Source organism: Vulpes vulpes, chromosome 2 (assembly GCF_048418805.1).
Source record: "Vulpes vulpes isolate BD-2025 chromosome 2, VulVul3, whole genome shotgun sequence".
NCBI classification, from domain to species: Eukaryota; Metazoa; Chordata; class Mammalia; order Carnivora; family Canidae; genus Vulpes; species Vulpes vulpes.
The window spans coordinates 126,825,931-126,853,500 of record NC_132781.1 but is presented as its reverse complement, the minus strand read 5'-3'; the positions used below and the strand labels follow the sequence as shown (position 1 = coordinate 126,853,500).

At 35.3% G+C, this 27,570-nt stretch overlaps 1 protein-coding gene and 1 pseudogene across 1 annotated transcript in view; both read right to left on the bottom strand.

Moving 5' to 3' along the window:
* Positions 1-27,570, bottom strand: part of MTREX (Mtr4 exosome RNA helicase) — a 107,172-nt gene that overhangs the window by 32,328 nt on the left and 47,274 nt on the right. The window contains exons 17-19 of the mRNA XM_026018748.2: positions 19,444-19,616; positions 18,923-18,991; positions 6,524-6,652 (exon numbers count right to left, since the gene is read on the bottom strand). Coding sequence (XP_025874533.1) covers positions 6,524-6,652; positions 18,923-18,991; positions 19,444-19,616 — 371 coding nt within the window. The remainder of the gene's footprint in view (positions 1-6,523; positions 6,653-18,922; positions 18,992-19,443; positions 19,617-27,570) is intronic.
* LOC112907289 (probable ATP-dependent RNA helicase DDX5 pseudogene) lies at positions 24,150-27,427 on the bottom strand (annotated as a pseudogene).

Sequence of the window (27,570 nt, the reverse complement as noted above, 5' to 3'; positions counted from 1 at the left end):
TGGCATGATATATTAAAAGTGCTGAAAGGAAAAAAAACAACCACCAAGAGTACTATTTCCAGCAAGATCATAATTCAGAACTGAAGGAAAGATAAAGAGTTTCCCAAAAAAACAGCTCTGAGTTCATGACCTAAGCTGAGACCAAAAGTCAGACACTTAACTGACTGAGCCACCCAAGCATCCCAACAATTACACATTTCTATCCATCCAACAGAGAAGCACTTACATACATAAAGCAATTAAGAAACACAACAGGAGAAAGTGTGTCTTTCTATTACTATTACAGCAATACAATAATAGTAGGGAATTTTACCATTTACATCAATAGATCATCCAGAGAGAAAAACAATCACTTTGAACAACATACTAGACTAAGAAGACTAAACAGATATATACAAAATGTTTCATTCAAAAACAACAGAATACACATAATTTTCAAGTACACACAGAATATTTTCCAGGACAGATCTATGTTAGGCCACAAAACAAGTCTCAATAAATTATTTATTTATTTATTTATTTATTTATTTATTTATTTATTCACTCATTCATTTATTTATAAGTCTCAATAAATTTAAGACAGAAATCAAATCAAGCATCTTTTCTAATCACAGTGGTATTAAACTCAAATTCAATTACAAAGAAAAACTGGAAAAAACACAAATACAAGGAGACCAAACAAGTTACAAGAATAATTAATGGGATAACAAAGAAATCAAAGAGAAAGTTTAAAAAATACCTTGAGACAAATGCATATGGAAACACAACCACTCAAAATCTTTGGGATGCAACTAACTAAAGCAGTTTTATCTATCTATCTATCTATCTATCTATCTATCTATCTATTTAAACTGTTTTTAGAGTTAGGTTTATAGTATGATACATACAGGCCCATCTCCAGAAACAAGAAAAAGACCAAATAAACAATCTAAAGTTACAACTAAAGGAACTAGAAAAAGAATAAACATGGCCAAAAGTTAGTAAGAAAAAATAAAGGTTAGAGTGAAAATAAGTGAAACAGAGTTTTTAAAAAACAATAGAGAAAAGCAATAAAACTAAGAACTGGTTCTCTGAAAAGATAAACAAAATTGATAAACTTTTAGCCACACTCATCAAGAAAAGAGAGAGGATTCAAATAAATGAAGTCAGAAGAAAGAGAAATTAAGGAGTCAATCCCATTTACAATTGCACCCAAAAGCATAAGATACCTAGGAATAAACCTTACCAAGGAGGTGAAGGATCTATACCCTAAAAACTATAGAACACTTCTGAAAGAAATTGAGGAAGACACAAAGAGATGGAAAAATATTCCATGCTCATGGATTGGCAGAATTAATATTGTGAAAATGTCAATGTTACCCAGGGCAATTTACACGTTTAATGCAATCCCTATCAAAATACCATGGACTTTCTTCAGAGAGTTAGAACAAATTATTTTAAGATTTGTGTGGAATCAGAAAAGACCCCGAATAGCCAGGGGAATTTTAAAAAAGAAAACCATAGCTGGGGGCATCACAATGCCAGATTTCAGGTTGTACTACAAAGCTGTGGTCATCAAGACAGTGTGGTACTGGCACAAAAATAGACACATAGATCAATGGAACAGAATAGAGAACCCAGAAGTGGACCCTGAAATGTATGGTCATCTAATATTTGATAAAGGAGGAAAGACTATCCATTGGAAGAAAGACAGTCTCTTCAATAAATGGTGTTGGGAAAATTGGACATCCACATGCAGAAGAATGAAACTGGACCACTCTCTTTCACCATACACAAAGATAAACTCAAAATGGATGAGAGATCTAAATGTGAGACAAGAGTCCATCAAAATCCTAGAGGAGAACACAGGCAACACCCTTTTTGAACTCGGCCACAGTAACTTCTTGCAAGATACATCCACAAAGGCAAAAGAAACAAAAGCAAAAATGAACTATTGGGACTTCATCAAGATAAGAAGCTTTTGCACAGCAAAGGATACAGTCAACAAAACTAAAAGACAACCTACAGAATGGGAGAGGATATTTGCAAACGACATATCAGATAAAGGGCTAGTTTCCAAAATCTATAAAGAACTTATTAAACTCAACACCAAAGAAACAAACAATCCAATCATGAAATGGGCAAAAGACATGAAGAGAAATCTCACAGAGGAAGACATGGACATGGCCAACATGCACATGAGAAAATGCTCTGCGTCACTTGCCATCAGGGAAATACAAATCAAAACCACAATGAGATACCACCTCACACCAGTGAGAATGGGGAAAATTAACAAGGCAGGAAACAACAAATGTTGGAGAGGATGCGGAGAAAAGGGAACCCTCTTACACTGTTGGTGGGAATGTGAACTGGTGCAGCCACTATGGAAAACTGTGTGGAGGTTCCTCAAAGAGTTAAAAATAGACCTGCCCTACGACCCAGCAATTGCACTGTTGGGGATTTACCCCAAAGATTCAGATGCAACGAAACGTCGGGACACCTGCACCCCGATGTTTCTATCAGCAATGGCCACAATAGCCAAACTGTGGAAGGAGCCTCGGTGTCCATCGAAAGATGAATGGATAAAGAAGATGTGGTTTATGTATACAATGGAATATTACTCAGCGATTAGAAACGACAAATACCCACCATTTGCTTCAACGTGGATGGAACTGGAGGGTATTATGCTGAGTGAAATAAGTCAATCGGAGAAGGACAAGCAATGTATGTTCTCATTCACTTGGGGAATATAAATAATAGTGAAAGGGAATATAAAGGAAGGGAGAAGAAATGTTGGGAAATATCAGGAAGGGAGACAGAACATAAAGACTCCTAACTCGGGGAAACGAACTAGGGGTGGTGGAAGGGGGGAGGAGGGCGGGTGTTGGAGGGGAATGGGTGACGGGCACTGAGGTGGACACTTGACGGGATGAGCACTGGGTGTTTTTCTGTATGTTGGTAAATTGAACACCAATAAAAATTAATTAAAAAAAAAAAAAAAAAAAAACAAATAAATGAAGTCAGAAACCAGAGAGAAGTTACAATGAACACCAAAGAAGTAACAATTATAACAGCCTAGTACAAAAAATTATATGACAACAAATTGGACAATATATGAGACAGATAAACTAGAAACAACCTTCCAAGAGTGAATCAAGAAGAAATAAAATATGTGAACAGACCAATTACCATACTGAAATTGAACTGATAATCAAAAAACTCTGTAAACAAAAGAAAGTCTAAGACTAAATGGCTTCACAGGTATATTATATGAAACATTTAAATAAGAGTTAACACTCTGTTCTTTGTCAAATTATTTCAAAAAAACTGAAGAGGAAGGAATGCTTTCAAATTCATTCTATGAGACCAGCAGAGTCATAATTCCTAAACCACATGAAGATACTACAAAAAAAAGAAAATACAAGCTCATGTCTGTGATGAACACAGATGCAGAAATCCACAAAAAAATATTAGCAAACTGACTTCAACAATACATTAACAGTATCATTCACTGTGATCAAGTGGGATTTATTCCAGGGATGTTTGGATGGTTCAATATCCATAAATCAATCAATATAATACACATTTACAAAAGGATAAAAATCTTATTTCCACAAATGAAGAAAAAGCATGTAACAAAATACATATATCTGTTCATGGTAATAACTCAACAAAACAGATATAGAGGAAACATACATCAACATAAATACAATACACATAGCAAAACCACAGTTAATATTATTCTTAATGGTAAAAAGCTGAAAACTTTTCATTTAATATTAGAGAGAAGGCAAACATGACTACTCTTGTCACTTTTACTGTTAAAAAGTCTATACCACTCAAAGCAATCTACAGATATTAATCCTTACCAAAATAGGAGCAGCATTTTTTCTTTTCTTTTTTTTTTAGATTTTGTTTATTTGAGAGAGTGAGCAAGAGAGCACATGCGAGCATGATCAGGAGGGAGGGACAGAGGGAGAAGCAGACTCCCCATTGAGCATGGAGCCCAACAGGGGGGCTTGATCCCAAGACAAGTATCATGACCTGAGCCAAAGACAGATGCTTAACCAACTGAGCTACCCAGGCACCCCTGAACATTATTTTTCAAAGAACCGAAACACATAATCCTTAAACTTGTGTAAAATCACAAAGATCTTGATGCAGAACTTGATCATTAAGCCAGATAGCTAAAGCAATCTTGAGAAAGAAGAAAAAAACTAGAACTCAAAACAGTTTGATTTCAAACTATACTACAAAGTTATAACTATCAAAACAGTATGGTACTGGCACAAAAGCAGATCAATGGAACGAGAGAGTCCAGAAATAATCCTGCCATTATATGGTCAATTAATCTAAGAAAAATGAGGTATTAAGAATGTAATGTGGAAAAGAGCGTCTAAGCAACAAACAGTGCTGAGGAAACTAGACAGCTACATGCAAAAGAATTAAGCTATTTTCCTATCTTACATAAAAAAAATAAACTCAAAATGGATTAAAGACCTAAATGTAAGACCTGAAACCATAAAACTCCCAAAAGAAGTGGTGTCTGGGTGGCTCAGTTGGTCAAGCATCCGACTCTTGGTTTTAGCTCAGGTCACAGATGGAGCCCCATTTTGGTTGCTCCATGTTGCTTAAGATTCTCTCTCTCTCCTTCTGTCCCTTCCTCCTTCCCCACACGCTATTAAAACAAAACCAAAACCAAAACAGACTTCTAAAAAACATAGATAGTAATGCCTTAGCAATATTATTTTTGGATCAGACTCCTCAGGTAAGGGCAACAAAAGCAAAAATAAACAACAGGGTCTACATCAAACTACAAAACTTTTGTAGAGCAAAGGAAACCATCCGCAAAATGAAAAGGCAACTTACTTAATGGGAAAGGATATCTGCAAATGATATACCTAGTAAGAGGTTAATATTCCCCCAAAAAATTCCTCATAAATCTAAACACAAACACACAAAATCTGACTAAAAAATAGGCAGAGGACCTGAAAATATATTTTCCAAAGAAGATATTCAGATAGCTAACACACACATGAAAAGATGCTCAGTATCACTAATCATCAGGTAAATGTAAATCAAAACCATAATGAGGTATCACCACACTCCTGATCAGAATGGCTAGTTTCACAAAGATTAGTATTGGTAAGGATGTGAAGAAAAGGGAACCCTCAAACACTGTTGGTGAGAACGTAAATGGGTAAAGTCACTGTGGAAAACAGTGTGACAGCTCCTCAAAAAATTAACAAAAGAATTATCCTAAGATCCAGTAATTACACTTCTGGGTATCAACCCCCCCAAAAATGAATATGCTAACTTGAAAAGATATATGCACCCTTATATTTATGGCAGACTTATATACAAGAGCCAAGATACAGAAGCAATTTAATTTTGTCCATTAACAGGTGAATGGATAGGATGAGAAAGAGAGAGGAATATTACTCAGACATAAAAAAGAATGAAATCTAGTCATGTGCAATAACATGGATGGATGTCCAACAACGTGGTTATTATGTTAAGTGAAATAAATCAGACAAAAATAAACACCTTGTGATTTCACTTATATGTGAAATCTAAAAAACAAAGGGAACAAACATAAAAAAACCAAAACCACACTCATAGATATGAGAACAAACTGGTGGTACCCTGAGGTGAGGTGAATGAGGTAACAGATAAAACATGTGAAGGAGATTAAGAGATACAGACTTCTAGTTAGGAAATAAATAAGTAACAGGGATGACAAGTATAGCATAGGGAATATAGCCAGGAATATTGTAATAACTTTGTATGGCGGCAGACAGCAACTACATTTACTGTGGGGAGCATTTCTTTTTTTTTTTTTTTTTTTTAATTTTTATTTATTTATGGTAGTCACAGAGAGAGAGAGAGAGAGAGAGAGGCAGAGACACAGGCGGAGGGAGAAGCAGGCTCCATGCACCGGGAGCCCGATGTGGGATTCGATCCCGGGTCTCCAGGATCGCGCCCTGGGCCAAAGGCAGGCGCCAAACTGCTGCGCCACCCAGGGATCCCAGCATTTCTTAATATATATAAACGTTGAGTCATTATGTTGCACTTCTCAAATTAATATATTATACACCAAGTATATATTTCAATTAAAATTCTGTTTAAAGTACATGTAAATTAAATGGTTTTAAAAAAGGAAACTTATTCGGGATTTTTAATTATCAAAATACTGCTTCAATATTTTATAGAAATGTAATGAACAGCACAGATGAAGTAAAATTGTTTATTTAAAACATCATTAAGTCCAGGTAGAACCCAGCTTCATGAAAAATTTAAATTATCTTTATCTTTCACTTCATCATTATTCACTTGACTACAGTTTGGTAATAGAAACAGAGCTTAAATTTCATTAATCGCCATTTTGATATTTTAGATGGCTTTAACATACCTTTAAAAACCTTGAAAACTTTCAATTTAGAATCAAGACAGTATGTTCATTATAATCACATTCAGGAAATCTAGTGATTATAAATAATTCAAAAAATATTTGATACCTAAATATGAAAAATAAAGTGCAAACCTGCATCTCTCCTTTTTCATCAGGTTTAGCTGGTTTTGCAGCCTCAGTAGCTGAATTTTTCAAACTTTCTTTGCTACAGCGCAGAAGTACTTCAACTACATATAAAGGATCCAGTTCACCAGAATTAGGCTAGAAAAAAACAAGATAAAGAAGCTCATTATTTTTTAAAAACTGGTCCACAAACTTTAAATTCCACAGGTACAGGGACTCTATTCTCAGCATTTAGCATTATGAATGGCACATACTACACAATAAATGTTTATTTCATGAAATGAAGGATGTCCTTCATCCTTCAACATGCTCCACTGGATGAGAAACCACAGAAATTACTGGATACTTAATGAATTCAGATGAGATCGAATATGTGTGTGTTTAGGGTGCCATGGCTGTAGACTTGTTACTTGTGAATTTAAATATTATGAGCTGCCCTCCCTCTTTGCCCATTTCCCTGCTCTCACTCACTCTCTAAAATAAATAAATCTTGAAAAAAATAAGTATGACCCATTAACTGGCATAAAATGCCACTGAGTTTCCAGTGATTAGTTTATAATTTTATTTATTATACCAGAATTACAATAATAAACTCTATCTTCAAATTATCCTAATTAAACAACAAGAAAATTATACTGAAAGTAGATTAGTTTATTGCTTAGTACACTGGCACTTCTATAATGTGGTTTTATAACAGTTTATTAAAAGACTTCTTTTATACTCTTTAATAAAAACATGATTTTCAAGATCCAAGGATTAATTATATCTGTAATTTTTTAAAAAGATTTTATTTATTTATTCATAGAGACAGAGAGAGAGACGCAGAGAGAGAAGCAGGCTCCATGCAGAGAGCCCAACATGGGACTTGATCCAGGGTCTCCAGGATCATGCCCTGGGCTACAGGCGGCACTAAACGGCTGCGCCACTGGGGCTGCCCTATATCTGTAATTTATAATAATTTATAATAATTTATAATAATTTTGCGGATCCCTGGGTGGCGCAGCGGTTTGGCGCCTGCCTTTGGCCCAGGGCGCGATCCTGGAGACCCGGGATCGAATCCCACATCGGGCTCCCGGTGCATGGAGCCTGCTTCTCCCTCTGCCTGTGTCTCTGCCTCTCTCTCTTTCTCTCTCTGTGACTATCATAAAAAAAAAAAAAAAAAAAAATTGCTTGACAGCAGTATTTTTCAAATAGCAGTAAGACATTTTTCTTTAGTGAAGAATTCCTCTCAAAAAAAAAAAAAAAAAGAATTCCTCTCTTCTTTTTAATTCATTATTTGAGTGATCCCCTTTTGCATAAAATGGGTTAGGAAAGTTATTTTTATTTATTATTTTTTTAAGGAAAGTTATTTTTATTGAGGAATGAACATGTCAAAGATTGACTGCTTGGTACCCTCCCCCACCCCCCAGGCACAGTTACTGCTCAAAACTGAAAAACTTTTAGGGACACCTAGGTGGTTCAGCAGTTGAGCATCTGCCTTTGGCTCAGGGCTTGATCACAGAGTCATGGGATTGAGTCCCACATCGGGCTTCCTGCATGGAACCTGCTTCTCCCTCTGTCTATGTCTCTGCCTCTCTCTCTCTCTCTCTCTCTCTGTCTCTCTCTCTCATGAATAAATAAAATCTTTAAAACAAAAAAACTGAAAAATTTTAAGAAATGACAATAAACCCATGCTTACAAAATATTTCTGCAATAAACTACCAACCACTTACCAATAGTAAAATACATTTCCAAATACAAACCAAAAATACAATCATAATTATCTGAGTTCAAATTTCTACAGCATAAGCTCTATTCCTCAAGAAAACCCATTTTTCTTCTATATATTTTTTTCAAAATATGGTTTTAAAAAAGTTTTGATTAAACTTTGATTAAACATTCTTCATTTTGGTATAGACACAAATCAAAGGTGCACAGTACTTTCAACTAGACCTTATCTGCAAAGATTATGTGTTATGTAAAGCTTAATCAATACAAAATGATTTTATAAAACAACGAGCTAAGAAGTCATGACCCAACTGTTAATTCTTCCAGGGGACAAATGACTTGTAAGGAGAATCAATGACTATTATCTTTAGTTTTCCAGCAGGGAAAAAATCCACAGTTTGATGAATGAATTAACTCCAAAGTATTAGGTGACAAGTGAATATTTAAACAGAAATAATTTAAGATTTATCACCAATCTGTAATGTATCCAGATCATCTAAAACTGTTTTGATGGATTTAGTTCCAATTCTATAGATTTTATTTTTAAATTTAATATTCTTTCTCTTTAAGCTACAATATTCATAGAAGTGACCATCAGAACTCAAGAATATCATATATGTAATCTTTCTTTTGTAAAGCTACCTAAATCACAACATTACAAAGACATCTTAAGTGTTACTATGGGAGCATATGTCAAACACTTCTTGTCATGGCACTAAGTGGTAATTTGCTGTTAAAAATATTTCTTAAAGGGCAGCCTGGGTGGCTCAGCAGTTTAGCGCCACCTTTAGCTCAGGGCGTGATCCTGGGGACCTGGGATTGAATCCCATGTCGGGCTCCCTGCATGGAGCCTGCTTCTCCCTCTGCCTGTGTCTCTGTCTCTTGTGAATAAATTAATAAAATCTTAAAAAAAAAATTCTTAAAGATTATAAAATAGGGTCACCTAGGTAGCTCAGTTGGTTAAGCATCTGCCTTTGGCTCAGGTCATGATCGCAGGGTGCTGGGATCAAGCCCTGCATCAGGCTCTCTGCTCAGCAAGGAGCCTGCTTCTCCCTTTCCCTCTGCCCCTCCCCCTTGCTTGTGTGCATACTCTGTCAAATAAATAAATAAAATATTTTTTAAAAAAAAGATTATAGGGGGATCCCTGGGTGGCTCAGCGGTTTAGCGCCTGCCTTTGGCCCAGGGTGCAATCCTGGAGTCCCGGGATCGAGTCCCACGTCGGGCTCCCGGCATGGAGCCTGCTTCTCCCTTTGCCTGTGACACACTCTGCCTCTCTCTCTCTCTCTCTGTGTCTATCATAAATAAATAAATAAATAATTCTTAAAAAAAAAAAAGATTATAAAGTAATTTTAGGAGCCTAGGTGGCTCAGTTTCTTAAGCATCCAACTCCTGATTTTAGCTCAGGTCATGATCTCAGGGGCCTGGAATCAAGCCCTACTTGGGACTCCCTGCTCAGCAGGGGCCTGCTTGGCTCCCACCCTCTCTCTCTCTGTCACCTCCCCATACGCCCACTCTCTAAAAATAAATAAATAAAATCTTATAAAAAATATTTGAGGATACTGCCTCCATGCTTCACCTAGTTCACAAGTCCTAAAGTGTCACTCAGAATGAAGGTTATGAGTTGGGGTGGAATACACTTTACTCAATTTAGCTAATCACTAAACTAATAAACAAGCAAATAATATACATGTGTGAAGGGAGGGAAAGGACCAATACCAAGAATATTACCATGTATTATTTAAAATGTCCAGTTTCAAAGAAAAAATTATAATACATGAACAGAAAAGTATGATTCAAGACCTATATACCAGAAAACAGCAACAGAAGAAAAAGCCTGTGAGAGTGACCAAATGTTAGATTAAATAGAGACTTAAATGTAACCAGTATAAATATTTTCCAACAACTAAAGGAACCATAATTAAAGAAGGAGGGTACAATAACAATGTCATATCAAATAAAGAATATCAATAAAGAGATAGATATGATAAAAACAACCAAAAAGAAAATTTTTGAATTCATAAATGCCTGAAATGAAAAAAATCACTAGAGGGGCTCAAAAGATGTGGAGTAGCAGAAGAAAGCAGTAATACATTTGTACATAGATTGATACAAATTATGTAATCCATAAAACAGGGGTTGGGGGGGTCGGGAAGAAGACAAATGACTAGAACCTCAGACAAATGCAGCATACCAATAAGTACAAGACACTCATAATGTGAGTGCAAGGAGAAGAGTGAGAGAGATGAAAAAATAATGATTCCTGATGATAATGGCTGAAAACTTCTCAAATTAACTTCTCAAATTAACATTAATGTACACAGCCAGGAAATTCAATGATGAACAGAGACATCATTTTACATCACAGTAAAAATGCAGAAAGCCAAACCGAAGAAGAGAATTTTGAAATCAGGAAGAGGAAAAAATAAAAAGACTTATCTCTTACAAGGGACCACATTAAGATTAACAGCAAAAACCTCTCAGCAAAAACAATGGGAGACCAGAAGGCAGTGGGCTGGCATATTCACAGAAAAACACTTGTTAACCAAGACTCTATATATCCAAAAGTTATCTTTCAAAAACAGATATTCCCAGATAAACAAAAACAGAGAATTTGTTGCTAGTAGACCCATTTTATAAAAAATAAGAGAAAAAAATAAAATAAAAAGAAATTAAAAATAAGAGAAATTCTTAAGGCTGAAAGAAGTGACACTAGACATCAATCTGAATCTACATGAATAAACAGAGCACTGGTAAAGGTAATTATGTAACTAAAAAAGACAGTATAAAGAATTATTTCTTTTTCTATTAAATGATTTGAAAATAAAGTAATATGTATATATTGAATTGTTAAGTCTGTAACATATAGGAATGTAGTATATTTGCCAATAGTGGCACAAAGGAGGTAATCAGGAGTAAAGTTGTATTGAGCTAAGGCAAAAACTCCAGAGGATAACTGGAATCCACAGGAACAAATAAAATGAACCAAAAATGATAAATAATGAGATTAATATAATGATAGCTATAAATAAATACTTACTCTCCTTCTCTAAGCTTTAAATCATAGTATTAATTTTAACATATATTGCTGGGTCTGTAACATTTATAGATTATACCACAAAAAGAGGGAAAATGGAACACATGTATACCAGAGTAATTTTTGATATCTCATTGGAATTCAGTATAAATCTGAAACTTATTCCATTAAGTTAATATGGAAATATTAAATATGGAAGGCCCTAGCCAACACTAGTAACAAAAACTAGAGATGCAGAGAAAAAAAAACATAAAAAGTAGAGAAAGAAATCATTAAAATAAACTGAAATATTATGTTAGGAGATAAGCACTTAAAAGAAAGCAGTAAGAGTAGAAAAACAAAAAAGAAATGAGACTATAGATAACAAAAGAACAATGAAAGACAAAAAAACAACGATATCAATAAATACATGTAAATTAACGCTCCTAAATAACTAGTCGGTCAAAGAAAAAAATGAAAAGAGAAATTAGAAAATATTTGGAAATAAATGAAAATGAAGAAAAATATGCTAAAACTTATGGGATACAGTTAAAATATCTGGAAGGAAATTTACAGGCATAAATGCCTATATTAAACTAAAAGATCTCAAATTAATAACTTGATCTCCTACCTTAAGACACACATACACAGAAACACAAGAGACAGAAAACTAAACCTAAAGCTAGCAGACAGAAGGATTAATAAAGATGAAACAGAAATTAATGAAACCGAAAAACAGAAAAAAAAAAAAAATCAATGAAACCAAAAGCTGGTTCTTTGAGACCTACAAAACTGACAAACGTAGCTAAATGAAAGATTCAAATTATTACAATGAGAAGTGAGTTTAGTTAAGTTCTTTATAGATCTTGGATATTAGCCCTTTATCTGATTTGTCATTTGCAACTATCTTCTCCCATTTGTAGGCTGTCTTTTAGTTTTGTTAACTGTTTCTTTTGCTGTGCAGAAGCTTTTTATCTTAAGTCCCAATAATTCATTTTTGCTTTTGTTTCTCTTGACTTCATAGATGTATCTTGCAAATAGGTGCTGTGGCCAAGTTCAAAAAGGGTGTTGCCTGTGTTCTTCTCTAGGATTTTGATGGAATCTTGTCTCACATTTAGATCTTTCATCCATTTTGAGTTTATCTTTGTGTATGGTGTATGAGAATGGTCTAATTTCATTCTTCTGCACGTGGCTGTCCAATTTTCCCAGCACCATTTATTGAAGAGACTGTCCTTTTTCCAGTGGATAATCTTTCCTGCTTGTCGAATGCTAGCTGACCATAGAGTTGAGGGCCCATTTCTGGGTTCTCTATTCTGTTTCACTGATCTATGTGTCTGTTTCTGTGCCAGTACCACACTCAATGGCAAAGAAACAAACAATCCAGCCATGAAATGGGCAAAAGACATGAAGAGAAATTTCACCAAAGACATACACATGGCCAACAAGCACATGAGAAAATGCTCTGCATCACTTGCCATCAGGGAAATACAAATCAAAACCACAATGAGATACCACCTCACACCAGTGAGAATGGTGAAAATTAACAAGACAGGAAACAACAAATGTTGGAGAGGATGTGGAGAAAGGGGAACCCTCTCTTGCACTGTTGGTGGGAATGTGAACTGGTTCAGCGGCTCTGGAAAACTGTGTGGAAGTTCCTCAAAGAGTTAAAAATAGATCTGCCTTACGACCCAGCAATTGCACTACTGGGGATTTACCCAAAGATACAGATGCAGTGAAAAGCCGAGACACCTACATCCCAATGTTTATAGCAGCAATGTCCACAATAGCCAAACCATGGAAGGAGCCTCGGTGTCCATCAAAAATGGATGAATAAAGAAGATGTACACACACACACACACACACACACACACACACACACACAATGGAATATTACTCAGCCATTAAAAATGATGAATACCCACCATTTGCTTCAACGTGGATGGAACTGGCGGGTATTATGCTGAGTGAAGTAAATCAATCAGTGAAGGACACACATTATATGGTTTTACTCATACGGGGAATATAAAAAATAGTAAAAGGGATATAGGGGAAAGGAGAGAAAAATGAGTGGGAAAAATCAGAGACGGTGACATGAGATACTCCTAACTCTGGGAAACAAAAAGGGGGTAGTGGAAGGGAAGGGGGATGGAGGGATGGAGTGACTGGGTGACGGGCACTGAGAGGGGCACTTGACGGGATGAGCACTGGATGTTATACTGTATGTTGGCACAAATCGAGCTCCAAAAAAAAGAGAGAGAGAAGTAAAAGTGGAGACATTACTAATCATCTTTTAGAATTAAAAAGGATTATAAATTATATCAGGAACCACTTTATACAAGTAGATTAGGTAACTTAGATGAAATGGACTAATTTCTAAGAGAGGAAATCACTGAAACTAACCCAAAGAAACAATTTCAACAGACCCTATAAAACTGACTTAGTAATCATAAACTTCCCTCAAAGAAAAGCCCAGTCCCAGATATTCTCACTGCCAAATTATTCCAATTAAAAAAAAAATTAATACCATTTCTTCAAAAAGTCTTCAATAAACAGAAAAGGGGAACACTTCCAAACTCATTATGCTCTCTCGCTCTCTCTCATATAAATAAATCTTTAAAAAAGAAAAAGAGTATGTAAATAAGAGGGAAAGCATGCTCTGTTCATTACTGAAAGACTCAATTATGTTAAGACAGCAATATTCTCCAAACTGATAAAGATTCAGCACAAGCCCTCACAGAATCCCAGCTGACTTCTTTGTAAAAATGGACAGTTAATTAAATTCATATGAAATTTTAAGGATCCCAGAATAGCCAAAACAATCTTGAAAAAGAAGAACAGGGGGATCCCTGGGTGGCACAACGGTTTAGCGCCTGCCTTTGGCCCAGGGCGCGATCCTGAAGACCCGGGATCGAATCCCACGTCGGGCTCCCGGTGCATGGAGCCTGCTTCTCCCTCTGCCTGTGTCTCTGCCTCTCTCTCTCTCTCTCTGTGACTATCATAAATAAATAAAAAATAAAATTAAAATAAAAATTTAAAAAAAAAAAGAAAAAGAAGAACAGGGCAGCCTGGGTGGCTCAGCAGTTTAGCGCCGCCTTCAGTCCAGGGCGTGATCCTGGAGATCCGGGACTGAGTCCCACGTCGGACTCCCTGCATGGAACCTGCTTTTCCCTCTGCCTGTGTGTCTGCCTCTCTCTCTCTCTCTCTCTCTCTCTCTCTCTCATTAATAAATGAATAAAATAAAATAAAATAAAATAAAATAAAATAAAATAAAATAAAAATAAAGAAGAACAAAGTTGGAGAACTCACAAGTCTTTATTTTTTTTAAACTTAACTACAAAGATATGGTAAATTGAAGACCATATGGTATTGGCATTGGGATAGACACAGAGGTCAATGGAATGGAACTGAGAGTATAGAAATAAATCTATGTGCCTATGATCTTCTGAATTTTGATAAAGATGACAGGATCATTTAATGACGAAGGAATTTTCCAATAGCAAGGGCTAGGATAAGAATGAAGCTGGACCCTTACCTTATACCATGTACAAAAATTAATTGAAAATGATCAGGGGCCTAAATATAATAGCTAAAACTATAAAACTCTTAGAAGAAAACACAGAGGTAGTAAATCTTCATGACCTTGATGTTGGCACTAATTTTTTATATGACATCAAAATCATGAACAAGAAAAAAAAATTAATTGGATTACCTCAAAATTAAAAACTTTTGTGCTTCAAAGGACACTATCAAGAAAAGTGAATATAATCCACAAAATGGGAGATAAATATCTGGAAATCAAATATCATAAAGAACTCATATAACTTAGTAATAAAATGACAACTCAATTTGAACGTGGGCAAAAGAATTGAAGATATTTCTCCAAAAATATACAAATAGCCAATAAGCACATAAAAAAGATCCTTGGTAATATGAGTCACCAGGGAAATACAAATCAAGACCACAATGAGATACTACTATTCACCAAGTGTAATTAAAAAGTCAGAATTAAGTGTTGGTGAGGATGTGAAGATATTCAAAACCGTCATACATTGCTAATGTGAATGTGAAATGGTGCAGCTACTTTAGAAAACAACCTGGTAGTTCTTTAAATGGTTTTACAGTATCCATAGGACCCAGCAATTTCACTCCCAAGAGAAATGAAAACATATGTCCACACAAAAACTCAGCTATGGAGGTTTATAGGGGCATTATTCATATAGTCCAGAGGAAGAAACAGTCTAAATGCCTATCAAATAATGAATGGATAAACAAAATGTAGTGTATCTGTACAATGGAATGCTATTTAATCATAAAAAGGAATGAAGTGCTGAAATGCACTACAACATGCTTAAACCCTGAAAACATGCTAAGAAGCCAGTCGCAAAATACCATATTATGATTCAATTTTATGAAATTTTGAGAATACGCAAAAATATAGAGAGTAGATAAACAGCTGTTTAGGACTGAGGGAGGGTCTGAGAGGACAGGGTGGAATGACAAAGATTTCTTTTTCCTTTTCAGGGGATGAAAATGTTCTAAAATCGACTGTGGTGAAAGTGAATTTACTAAAAGTCACTGGGTAAACAGTACAGTATGTTAATACTATCTCAATAAGACTTGAAAAAAGAAACACACAAGAAATGTAAAACCTGCAGTGATAGAAATATATAGCACTTCAGTACATTACAGGTAAGAAAAATTTTGCCCTAGCCAATATTCTCTTAGATATAGACAAGTTATGGAATGCGTAAACTGGGAAAGGCTTTTTCATCATGGGTTATAGAAGTATGAATGGAACCACAACATTAAGTATTTACGGCCACATTCTTTATCATACTTGAAAAACAGAACTTAACAGGCATCAGCTTAAATAAAAACTATCCTTTCAAGTTCTTCTCAAGGAAGATCATACCTGTTACTAGTAATAATTCCTAAAGAAGATAATGTGTGTCTTTGGAAGGGAGAAGAGGTAGGCAAGCATTTTAATAGTTTTCTCATGGCTGAAGGTGATGAAATACAAAATATAAAAAAGCCTGTAAGTCATATCTGAGTTCTAGTCATGGCTCAAATGAGTAATACCCATGTGATCTTTGTCAAATTTCAGCCTTGACAAAGATTGAAATTCTAAGCTTCACTATGTATTTTTTAAAAGGCAGGGGGATGAGGGGAGGCAGCATGAGAGAGTCAGACTTTATCCAGTTTAATAATGTTGGCTCAATACAGCCAACTTTTCAAATAACCAAGCTTGAAATCTTTTTTTTTTTTTCCAAGCTTGAAATCTTATCATCACTAAAACTACTCCCCCACCTTCTCACACAAGACTGTCCATTCTTAGTTCCTCAGTCTCCTCCACCTGAACCCTTATTCTACTACCATCTTCCTTCTGAATCCAAAAATAAGTCTCCTTAATTAACAAACTTGCATCTACTGTGCTATCTCTTTCAATATCTTCCAAAACTGTCAAAACAATAACTTCTGATCGGATCAATCCCTCCCTCAAAAATAAACAGATTAAAAAAACAAACAACCAAACTAAACCCAAGCAAACCAACCAATCCAATCTTCAAACACCTACCTTTCAAATGTTTACATCTAGATCTAATATATTCATATTTGTATTTTAACCATTTTCTGTGATTAACTTCAATACTTCTAAAAGATTTCACTCTACCTGAAATGTTCTGGGCCTGCTACATATCATTGCTTCTCCAGCAGTAAATATCCATCAAATGAATGCTACTCACTCTCCAAGTTTCCTTTAAAAATTTTAAATTATCTTCCTAATTAGATGCCATCTCTAATAGCTCAGACATAATTTCTTCCTATGCGCTCCAAATGCACTTTACTTTTATCTTTACTCAAGTATTTATACTTATTTGAGTATAAAATACTCAAGTATTTAGGGATCCCTGGGTGGCGCAGCGACTTGGCGCCTGCCTTTGGCCCAGGGCGCGATCCTGGAGACCCGGGATCGAATCCCACATCAGGCTCCCGGTGCATGGAGCCTGCTTCTCCCTCCGCCTGTGTCTCTGCCTCTCTCTCTCTCTCTCTCTCTGTGACTATCATAAATAAATAAAAATTAAAAAAATAAAATAAAATAAAAAATAAAATACTCAAGTATTTATACTATTCTGCCTTTTATTTTCATTATCTGCTTTCTGCTATTCACCAAATGAGTAAGCACAAAGATTTTGTGTCTGCGGTCAGTGAATGCTTATTAAATTGGGATCAAATGAGGCAACAAGTGTGACAATACTTAAAAAACAAATCTTACAAATATTTCTAATGAAGATGGTAATTTATCAAAACAGTAATAACAAACTATCCTTAAGAAGTTCTTCAGTGGAATTAATCGCCGATCATTCACAAAAGTACCCATCACAAACCTATGAACTTTTTTTTTTAAGATTTTATTTATTTCTTTGAGAGAAAGCACAAGAGGAGGGGAGGGGCAGAGGGAAGCAGGCTCTCCACCAAGCAGGCATCCCTAAACCTATGGACTTAATATGCCCTAGGGTCACCCAGGCATCCCTAAACCTATGGACTTAATTGTTTATCCCAAAAAATGATTTCCGTATTTCTAAATTCATTTACATATTTCAGGAGTGATTTCCAATTCCAAAATTTAATTTCTATTTGCTCTATACCTAGGTGGGGCAGAGAAGTTAATGATGGCAAAAGCATGAGATGGTCAACCTTAAGGTCAACATATCATCTTATGCAAACTATTCTTTTTTTTTTCTTTTTTAAGGACGCTCCATACCCAATGTGGGACCTGAACTCACGACCCCAAGATCAAGACCTGAACTGATATCAAGAGTCAGGTATCCAATAGACTGATCCAAGTTCCTGTAACTTACATGCCCTACAAACTATTTATTTTTAAAGATAAAGAAAAATAGGGGCGCCTGGCTGGCTTAAGTCATTTAAGTGCCTGCCTTTGGCTCAGTTCATTATCCCAGGGTCCTGGGATCAAGCCCCATGTTGGGCTTCCTGCTCAGCAGGGAACCTGCTTCTCCCTCTCCCTGCCACTCCCCTTACTTGTGCTCTCTTTCTCTAATAAATAAATCTTTAAAAAGAAGACAAAATAAACATGGAGATAAAAAATGTTGCCTGAGATCATATATTGGGAGACACAGAAAATATAACAGGATGGCTAACTTAATTTCAAGATAGCAGTCATCTAACAAAGTAACAAAATTTTCCTTGAGTTTATATACAAATAATCTTTTCAAAATATTTATATAAATAATGACCAAAGCCAATTTTATTGTTTTCCCTTAGAATAAGTAAAACTGACTAGCTCTTTTTAATACCTATTCTTCAACTTTCTATTATAATCCTAAATTAAAATTTGAATTTTCTGTATCAGAAGCTTATTTTTTCTTATATTCAATTTAAAGAGTAAAATTAAAAAGTATTGATGAATTCAAACAAGACATATAAACTGTCATGAAAATAAAATTTGCTGTTGTTCGGAAAATAACAGCACTTTATTTATGTATTTATTGAATAACAGCACTTTAAAGACAAAACTTAAGATTATTCAAAAATGTAATTATGGCAAAATTAATTATAACTTCTCTTAAATGTAACACTATTTCTACTTTGATCAATTTCATGAGTCTGAAAAAACTTTTCACTAGAAATTTATATATGATTCTACCTTAAGGGCAATAGTTTACCTTAACATTTGACTTTTTTGAGAAATTCACCACTACTCCCCAGCCAAAATCATCTCCTTCATTCTTTACCTAAAAAAAAAAAAAAAAAAAAAAAAAAAAGGAGGTAAATAAAAACATTTATGTTCAAAAGCAATTTTAGACTTCCATGTCCACATTATGGGCTAATAAAACTTTGAGTTTTCCTGGTAAAATATTTTTTGAAAGATTGCTGTTAAACTTAAGGAAAAAATATTAATCCTCAAGAAAAAAATCACCATCAAATTTCATAGGCCACTAAAACAGCAACAGGAACATGTCAGTTGGCAAACAAATTTCTAAAATAGGTATTTGTTCTGAAACTGAGATCTTTTATATTTTATAATTCATCCAGGACTTAAAATTGCATACAAATGAAAATCAGTGGAGATTAAAAGGACTTCACACAGGATCCCACCCCCACTCAATACCATGTGAATGGTATAAAAACAATATAGTTAATGTAGAGCAACAATTAGAAGAATCTTTATCCAAAAACGACATACCTTTACCAAACGACCTGGTTGTAGAAATGGTAAGCAGTATTTTGGTTTGTGAATATATTCTTCAATTTCTTTACCCAGTTTGGCAAGCTGCTGTCTAATCTTATAATAGATGACGACGCTTTCCTCATTTGGTATTACTATTTTATTATATTGTTCTTCTGAGTTCTTTACTTCTGTAAATACATGTAAAATATTTTTAAAATAATTTACGTAAATTATACCAAGATACATCTGTTTTTCTACAATAAACATAGGAAACAAAGTCAGCTTGCATACATTAGAAGTTTTATGGAAAAACTTCAGATATAACTGCAAGTCATTCTGAGCATTTTCTTTCTACATTTAAGGTTCATTAAATTCCTCCAACTCATTAATTGTGAATCTTCAAATTGAGTCTGAATTGGCCGTGATTATGGTAAGTTGTTTTTTTCCTAGGATGTGGGAGAGGGGGTTATCTATAAGAATTCTAGGCCTACACTGTTCAACACAGCACTGTCCTATAAAACTTTTTGTAATGGTAGAAGAGTGCTAGATCTTTTTTTTTCTAATATAGTGCCAGGAGACACCAGCCATATATGGCTATTTAAATTAAAATTTATGAAAATTAAAAAAAATTAAATATTTACTTCCTCAATAGCACCAGAACCATTTCAAATACTCAAATGCCGTATGTGGTTTCTGACCTCCGTACTTGAAGGGCACAGACATAGAACATTTCTACCACTGCAGAAAGTCCCACTAGACAGAACTATTTGGGGCCTTTCAAGTAATACATTGCTTTAACTTTCTGCAAGAATCCAGTTTGCTATTGTCATGACAACTTATACCACCATCAGAGTCGAGATCACTAAAACTGAGGACCAGCAATTCAATCACAGTTCTTTCTCTACTCAGTCAGTAGCCAAAACACATGCCCTTTTCCCCAATTGTTCCTAGCTAATCTAACCGTTCTTAGCTAATCTATACCATTTCCTACTCCAGTTCTTGCGTCTACTGCTGACCTCCCTCACTCATTTCATTATGCCTCCATCCCATTGTGAACAAGCACAATTTCAAATGAGGTTAAATACACAAAACTTAAAACACACTGTAAATACATTTAGTACATTTACAACATAGGCAAATATTAGCATCACCTAGTTCTAGAGTATTTTCACTGCTCCAAAAGGAAATTCCATATCCATTGAGCAAACACACTCTTCATTCACTCCTCCCCACAACCTCTGACATCCTGTCTACTTTTTGTTTGCATGGATTTATCTATTCTAGATTTCTCATATATGTGCAGTCACACTATAAGTGGCCTTCTGTTTGACTTCCTTCACTAGCATGTTTTCAAGGTTCATCCATGTTACAGTACAGCATGTATCAGTACTTCACTTCTTTTAATGTCTAAATATTATTCCACTATATAAGTACACCATTTTAGTGATCTGTTTACCAGATGGTGGTCATTTGGATTATTTCTTTTTAGCGACTGTAAATAGTGCTGTTATGAATATTCATGCAGAAGTTTTTGTTTGAAAATATTTCTTTTATTATATCCCCAGGAGTGGAACTATTGGGTCTTATGGTAATTCTGTATTTAACTTTCTAGGAAGTACTGAACTATCTTCCACAATGACAATATCATTTTGTTAATATCTTAAAAACAAAGCCAAAAACCTATCCTAATTAAGTGTGAAGTGGTATTTCTATGTCGTTATGAATGGCACTTCCCTAATAACTAATGTTGAGCATGTTTTCATATGATTGTTTACTGGCTAACAGTTTATCTTCTTTGGAGAAAAAAAAAAATCTATTCAAATACTTTGCCCCAAAACAAAAACAAACACTTTGCCCATTTAAAAATCAGATGATTTGTCTTTTTATTTTTGAATTATAAGAGTTCTTTATATATTCTGGAAAATAGACCTATATCAGATATATGTTCTACAAATTTTTTCTCCCATTCTTTGGGCTTTTTATTTCCTGTTGGTGTCTACTAGGTACAAAAGCTTCCAATTTTGATTAAATCAAATTTATGAATTTTCTTTTGTTACTTGTACTTTTGGTGTCTTATTTAAGAAACCACTGCTAAATCCAAGGTTATAGGAATTTATACCTATGTTTTCTTCTAAGAGTTTTGTCTTCAGTTCCTGTATTTATGGCTTTCACTCAATCTCAGTTAATTATGGTAAGAGTCCAATTTCATTCTTTTACATATGACTATTCCACTGCTCCAAGAGAGTGTGTTGAAAATCAACTGACCACACATGTATGCGTTTACCACTTCAAGACTTTCAATTCTATTCAACTGGTTAAACTCCTCTATTTAATCTGTTTTTTTTTTCGTTTCTTTATCCACAAAATGAAGATAACAAGAGTGCCCTCTATGGAATTATGAAAGGATAAAAGTGAAGTTTAAAAAGTAATCTATTGGTTGCTAGAATACACTATTTTTACAGATAAGAGGAAAAAACCCAAAGGTTGGTACACTACTGTGCATACTATTTCTCTTGGTTATTCAGTCACTAAACCAGACTAACTGCTGCCTATATGTGTATAATTACCCTACTCATGCATGACCTCGTGCTAACTGCTTAGGAATATTTTAAGTTTAATTCTTTTTATTTGAAGTATAGGGGTGCCTGAGTGGCTCAGTTGGTTAAGTGTCTGCAGTTGGCTGAGGTCATGATCCTGCGGTTCTTGGGATCCAGCACCAAAGTGGGCTCCCTGCTCGGCAGGGAGTCTGCTTCTCCCACTCCCTCTGCTCCTGCTCTCACACACTCTAACGAACATACAAACAAATAAATAATTTAAAAATAAATAAACAGGGATCCCTGGGTGGCGCAGCGGTTTGGCGCCTGCCTTTGGCCCAGGGCGCGATCCTGGAGACCCGGGATCGAATCCCACATCAGGCTCCCGGTGCATGGAGCCTGCTTCTCCCTCCGCCTGTGTCTCTGCCTCTCTCTCTCTCTCTGTGACTATCATAAATAAATAAAAAATAAAAAAAAAAATTAAAAAAAAAAAAAAAAAAAGGAAGAGCCTGAGAAGCTTGATGCTGCCCGTGTTGTAGTTTTAAAAAAAAAAAAAAAAAAAAAAAAAAAAAAATAAAAATAAATAAACAAAATAAAGTATTAAACTGGCTTGGTGCACCCAGAGAGCTCAGCTGGTTAAGTGTCTGACTCTTGGTTTTGGCTCAGATCATGACTGATCTTCAGTGTGGTGGGTATGAGCCCCAAGCTGGGGACTCTGTGCTTAATGTGGAGTCTGCTTGTCCTTCTGCCTCTGCTCCTCTCCTGCTATCTCAAATAAATAAATAAAATCTTAAGAAAAATATATTAAGCTGGCTTATAACCTTATGTGTTTCAATGACAGCATCTGCAATTTCTACATGAGGTAAAATTAACTTCCTTTTTACTATTAAACATTAAAATACCTTAATTTATATCCAAATCTACAATGTACTTAAATCTTGTGGATACTATTTTTAAAAATTCTATTATTATATACAATGTTCTTTTTTTTTTGCAAGAGAAAGAGATTGATACCCTCTTTAAAAACATAGTTCTTTGGGACACCTGAGTGGCTCACTAAGTGTCCAACTCTTGGTTTTGGCTCAGGTTGTGATTTCATGGTCACTGGGATCAAGCCCTGCATCCAGCTCCACACTGTGCTGAGTCTACTTGAGATTCTCTCCTCCGCTCCCTCCGCCCCTCCCGCTTGTGCTTGCTCTCTGAAATAAATAAATACAAAAGTTTCTTGACAAAGAATCATTTCTTTCTCTTTGCTAAGGTCGTAGGTATTCACCAAGACAAATGGCATCACACAATTTCACAATAACAAATATAATCTGAAGTTATACATTTGCCATTAATTTTATAAGGTGCATTTAAAAAATTTAACAGCTGTGCTCATAGTATTTAAATACAGGCAAGTCCTTAAAACTAGCCAGCTCAAGTTTTCTTTAATCAATGTTTTGTCATCCTGTTTTCTTTTTTTAGTCAGAGAAGTTACTTCATTTACTTTCACCGTATTAAAAAAGAGATGATCTATGACTTAATAAAAACAGCTTAGCTCAGCAGTAGGAGTCCAAGACTCTAATCTCAATTCTGCCAGCAATCAAATGTATAACCACAGATACTGACTTAACTTCGCCTAGGCCTTTATTTTTTTATTATTTTTTTCAGTCTTCACACCTTTTTTTACTGGAAGGCCATGTACTGCCTTCATTTCTTGTATTTTTTTTTTAAGATTTTATTTATTTATTCATGAGAGAGACAGAGAGAGAAGCAGAGACATAGGTAGAGGGAGAAGCAGGGCTCCGCGGGGAGCTTGATGTAAGACTCGATCCCAGGACCCCAGGATCATGCCCTGAACGGAAGACAGACACTCAACCAACCAAAGGCAGACACTCAACCACTGAGCCACCCAGGCGTCCCTCATTTATTGTATTTCAAATCACTGTACATTTACTTTTGTGAAAATACTGCCTGCATTTTCTGGTACACACACAAAAAAAGCCCCTAAAAATGGTTTCAGGAAAGGAGAAAAATATCCAATTTAAATAGTGAAGTAGTTAAATAAATAAATAGTGAAGTAGTGCACCATAATTACTGCTACACTGCAGTCATTTCTGCATTTCCTATGCTTCTTAAATATCTTGTCTGATAACATACAATATAAAGAGCAATTATGGAAAACAGACATTTACTTCTAAAGTCTTACTGAGAATAACCTGTTGGCACTGGATAACCATTCACAGGCAGAGCCTCACTAGCAGGATATGCATATGCCCGTTGATTCATAACACCGACGCATCTTTGGACATTACTTCCATATTGCTGAGTGCTATCATAATCATTCTGTTAAGTGCCTATTGGGTAGCCAGTCCTAAAACTGGTCTCTAAATCAGCAGACAAAATTATTTCCAAAGTTACCATTGGTGTAAATTGCAGCACAGTAAATACCATTGAGTTTCCCCCCCAAAATCTCTCTTAATCAGACTAGAGTAACATCTGTCATAATTTTCCCTCTCTCAAAAGGCATTAAATCCAAAACTTTTGCTCAAAGGGTACCTGTTCCAATGGTCATCCTTCAACCCTCCTCTACCCCTGGAACAAGCTGAACCTCTGATGTCTTCAACCAACTGAAGCAACTTGGGGTTAAACGTTCTTGATTAGCTTCATGAAGCAGAGAGATAAGGTTGCTCACTTGGTTTATGTAATTAGGTATAAAAAAAGCGTATGCAAAAAAAAAAGTGTATGCTGTGCCTGTCTTGGTACTGTGAACAGCTCTTCTAATTCAATGAATATAATCCTCCAAGAAGTTAGGGTAGTCATAACTGATAACAAATTTCACATCTTCCAAATCTTGCCCTTGAAGCTGTATCTGTAGCAATCCAAACAGGGGTCAGCCACCCGTCTTTCCTTATTTTTTTAGTAAGCTCATCACATCTTTTTTAGTTTCAACAAAAACAATGGTTTCATTCTACTCCTCATTCACATCTTTTCCACCAAGGAGTAAGTTTTTCATCCTTTTCTACACCATGGCAAATATCTACAATCTGAAGAATGTCGTGGTTTGCACTCAGTTCCAATCCACCAATGTTTACATGGATCAAGCTGTTCTGATCCACAATCTTCCTTATTTGGGGTTCGAAGACCTTATCAAGCATTCTATCTACTTAATCAAGGATAGACAAGGTAGGTAGTTCTTCTCAGATTGGTTTTCCCATACTCTAAATAGTCAGTCAGTCTTCCAGGTGTTGCAACACAGGTTTCCACATCTCTCTCCAAATCACAAATCTGTAAGTCCCTTGGGAACACAACCAAAGATGCAAGTGGACCTCCAGCAACATACTCTATAGTATTTAGCAGCTATTTGATGTATCTGTTGGGCAAGTTCCAAGGTGGTGCCAGCAACAAGCAAATAGGCCCATTATCTTTCACTAGGAATGGCTGATGATTGATGTGGATGACAGCAGGCAGCAAATAAGACAATGTTTTCCCATATCCAGTCTGTGCTATTCCAACCACAGCCGCCAATCCACTCAGAGCAATGGGCCAATCCTGGGCTTGAGTAACAGTGGGTTCAGTAAAATTCTGTCTTGCAGTCACATCCATTACGTTTGCAGAGGAGTTTGCTTCATAAAGAGGCAGAACTGGCTTTGGGCAGTTGTGACCTCTAACTATAATTTAAAAAAAAAAAATTTCCTTACTCCTTCTATATGTTTCCACTTCTTGTGCTGTGCACCTAACTAAATCAAGGTGTTCTTGATAAAAATTTTTCTCAAAATTTGGGCAGCTCATCAAGATTTCATTTCTTTTTGACTAGTTTTTCCTCCAGAGTTTCCAAATTTCTTTCCAGATAGGGGCCCTGCCCTACTTCTCCCAAATCGAGATGTACCAAAGCTGTGTGATTCTTCAAGATGATACTGCTTTTTGTTCACTGCCTGGTGCCAAATATTCTTTTACAGTGATAGGCATCTGGTAAGTCAACATTTGGAAAATTATTATCTGTCTCCGGTTGAGGACATAGAATGGTATCATCTAAAGCCACATATGCTCTACTTGTGGACAGCAACTGGGGCAAGCTGGGGACATCTAGGGGTTCAATCTTCCAGTTATCTGCAAATGACTGGTCCCTAAATGGCTGATTAGGTATAATCAGAATCTGAAGGGGATTCAGGGAGGAGGGAGTCCTAGGCCTTTAAGAAAAAAATCTGTAAAATGATGCCAAAGCTCCTTCCAGTTCTATAGTTTGTAATGAAACAGCCTCTCTTAAGACCTGATAAGTTAATGTAAGAGGAAATAATTATGATCTATTATCCAGGTAAGGTTAAAGAAAAAGAAAAAATTTTTTTAACACACTTGGATGTTCTAAGCCTTTTTCCTTTGAGGCACATTATTATAATTCATTTACTTTTGGCTACATAAAAATTGAGTTGAGTGTACTAATACTTGCGATAGAAAAGTATCTCAAATTTACCTTTATCGTTAAATAAATCACAGCACACATATAAAATGGAAATATTATGTAATCATAAAATCATACTTTGAAAGGATATTTGAGATTAAATTTTAAAAAGCCAGAATCATCGAGCCAATAATGAACATAAAGTATTAACACAAGGCTAGGCATAAGGTAAATATTTAACAAAAGATGCTAACATAAGTACCATATTGCTTTTATAAAAACTGTATACAGTAGTTCCCCCCTTTATCCACAGTTGTTTTTTTTTTTCTGTGGTTTCAGTTACTTGTGTTCAAATACAGTCTAAATAGAGATCACCTTCCTTCAGACAGTACGTAAGGGAGCCTAATGCTACATCACAGTGACTGATTCATTTACTTCTCTCTTCACCTGATTACGTAGGTATTTTACCATCTCACGTCATCACAAAAAAGGTGAGTAAAGAGTTAAGATATTTCTAGAGAGCATATTCACAAAACTTTTTTTATAATATATTGGTAAAATTGTTCTATTAGTTACTATTGTTAATCTCTTATTGTGCCTACTTTATAAATTAAGCTTTACCACAGGAATGCATATATGTATACAGAAAAACATAGTATATATAGGGTTCAGTACTATCTGTGGTTTCAGGTATCTGTTGGGAATCCTAGAACATGTAACTGTGGATAAAGGGAGAACTAATATATTTAATCCCACGTTGAGAAAAAAAAATTTATGAGAAAGAAAAAAGTTGGAAGAACTACGAACTGCTTAGGCTGGCTCTGTGTAGAGTCACAAATGATTTTAACTCTCCTCTGTATCGTTTATTCAATGTCCCTGTTTTTCTGCTTGACAATGACTATGCATTATTTTTGTAAGATCTACCCAAACCAGTATTTTCAATCTATGCCTCTGTTTTAGGTTTTAATCCACTCTATATGATAATCAGCCAAAACATCCTTTAAGATAAGGATCAGTACATAATTCTACTTGAACAGAGTTACCATAAAACACTTACTTTTTGAACTTTAGGAAGCATCATCATATTAGGAGCTAGAAATTCTAAAAAGGCTGAACTCAAATCCCACTGAAGCATTAAATTTCCTTAATCATTTATAAACTTATGCTGTGGCATTTTTTTATAATGAGAAAACAATACAAGGCCAAGACTAATATACACATCCTTTT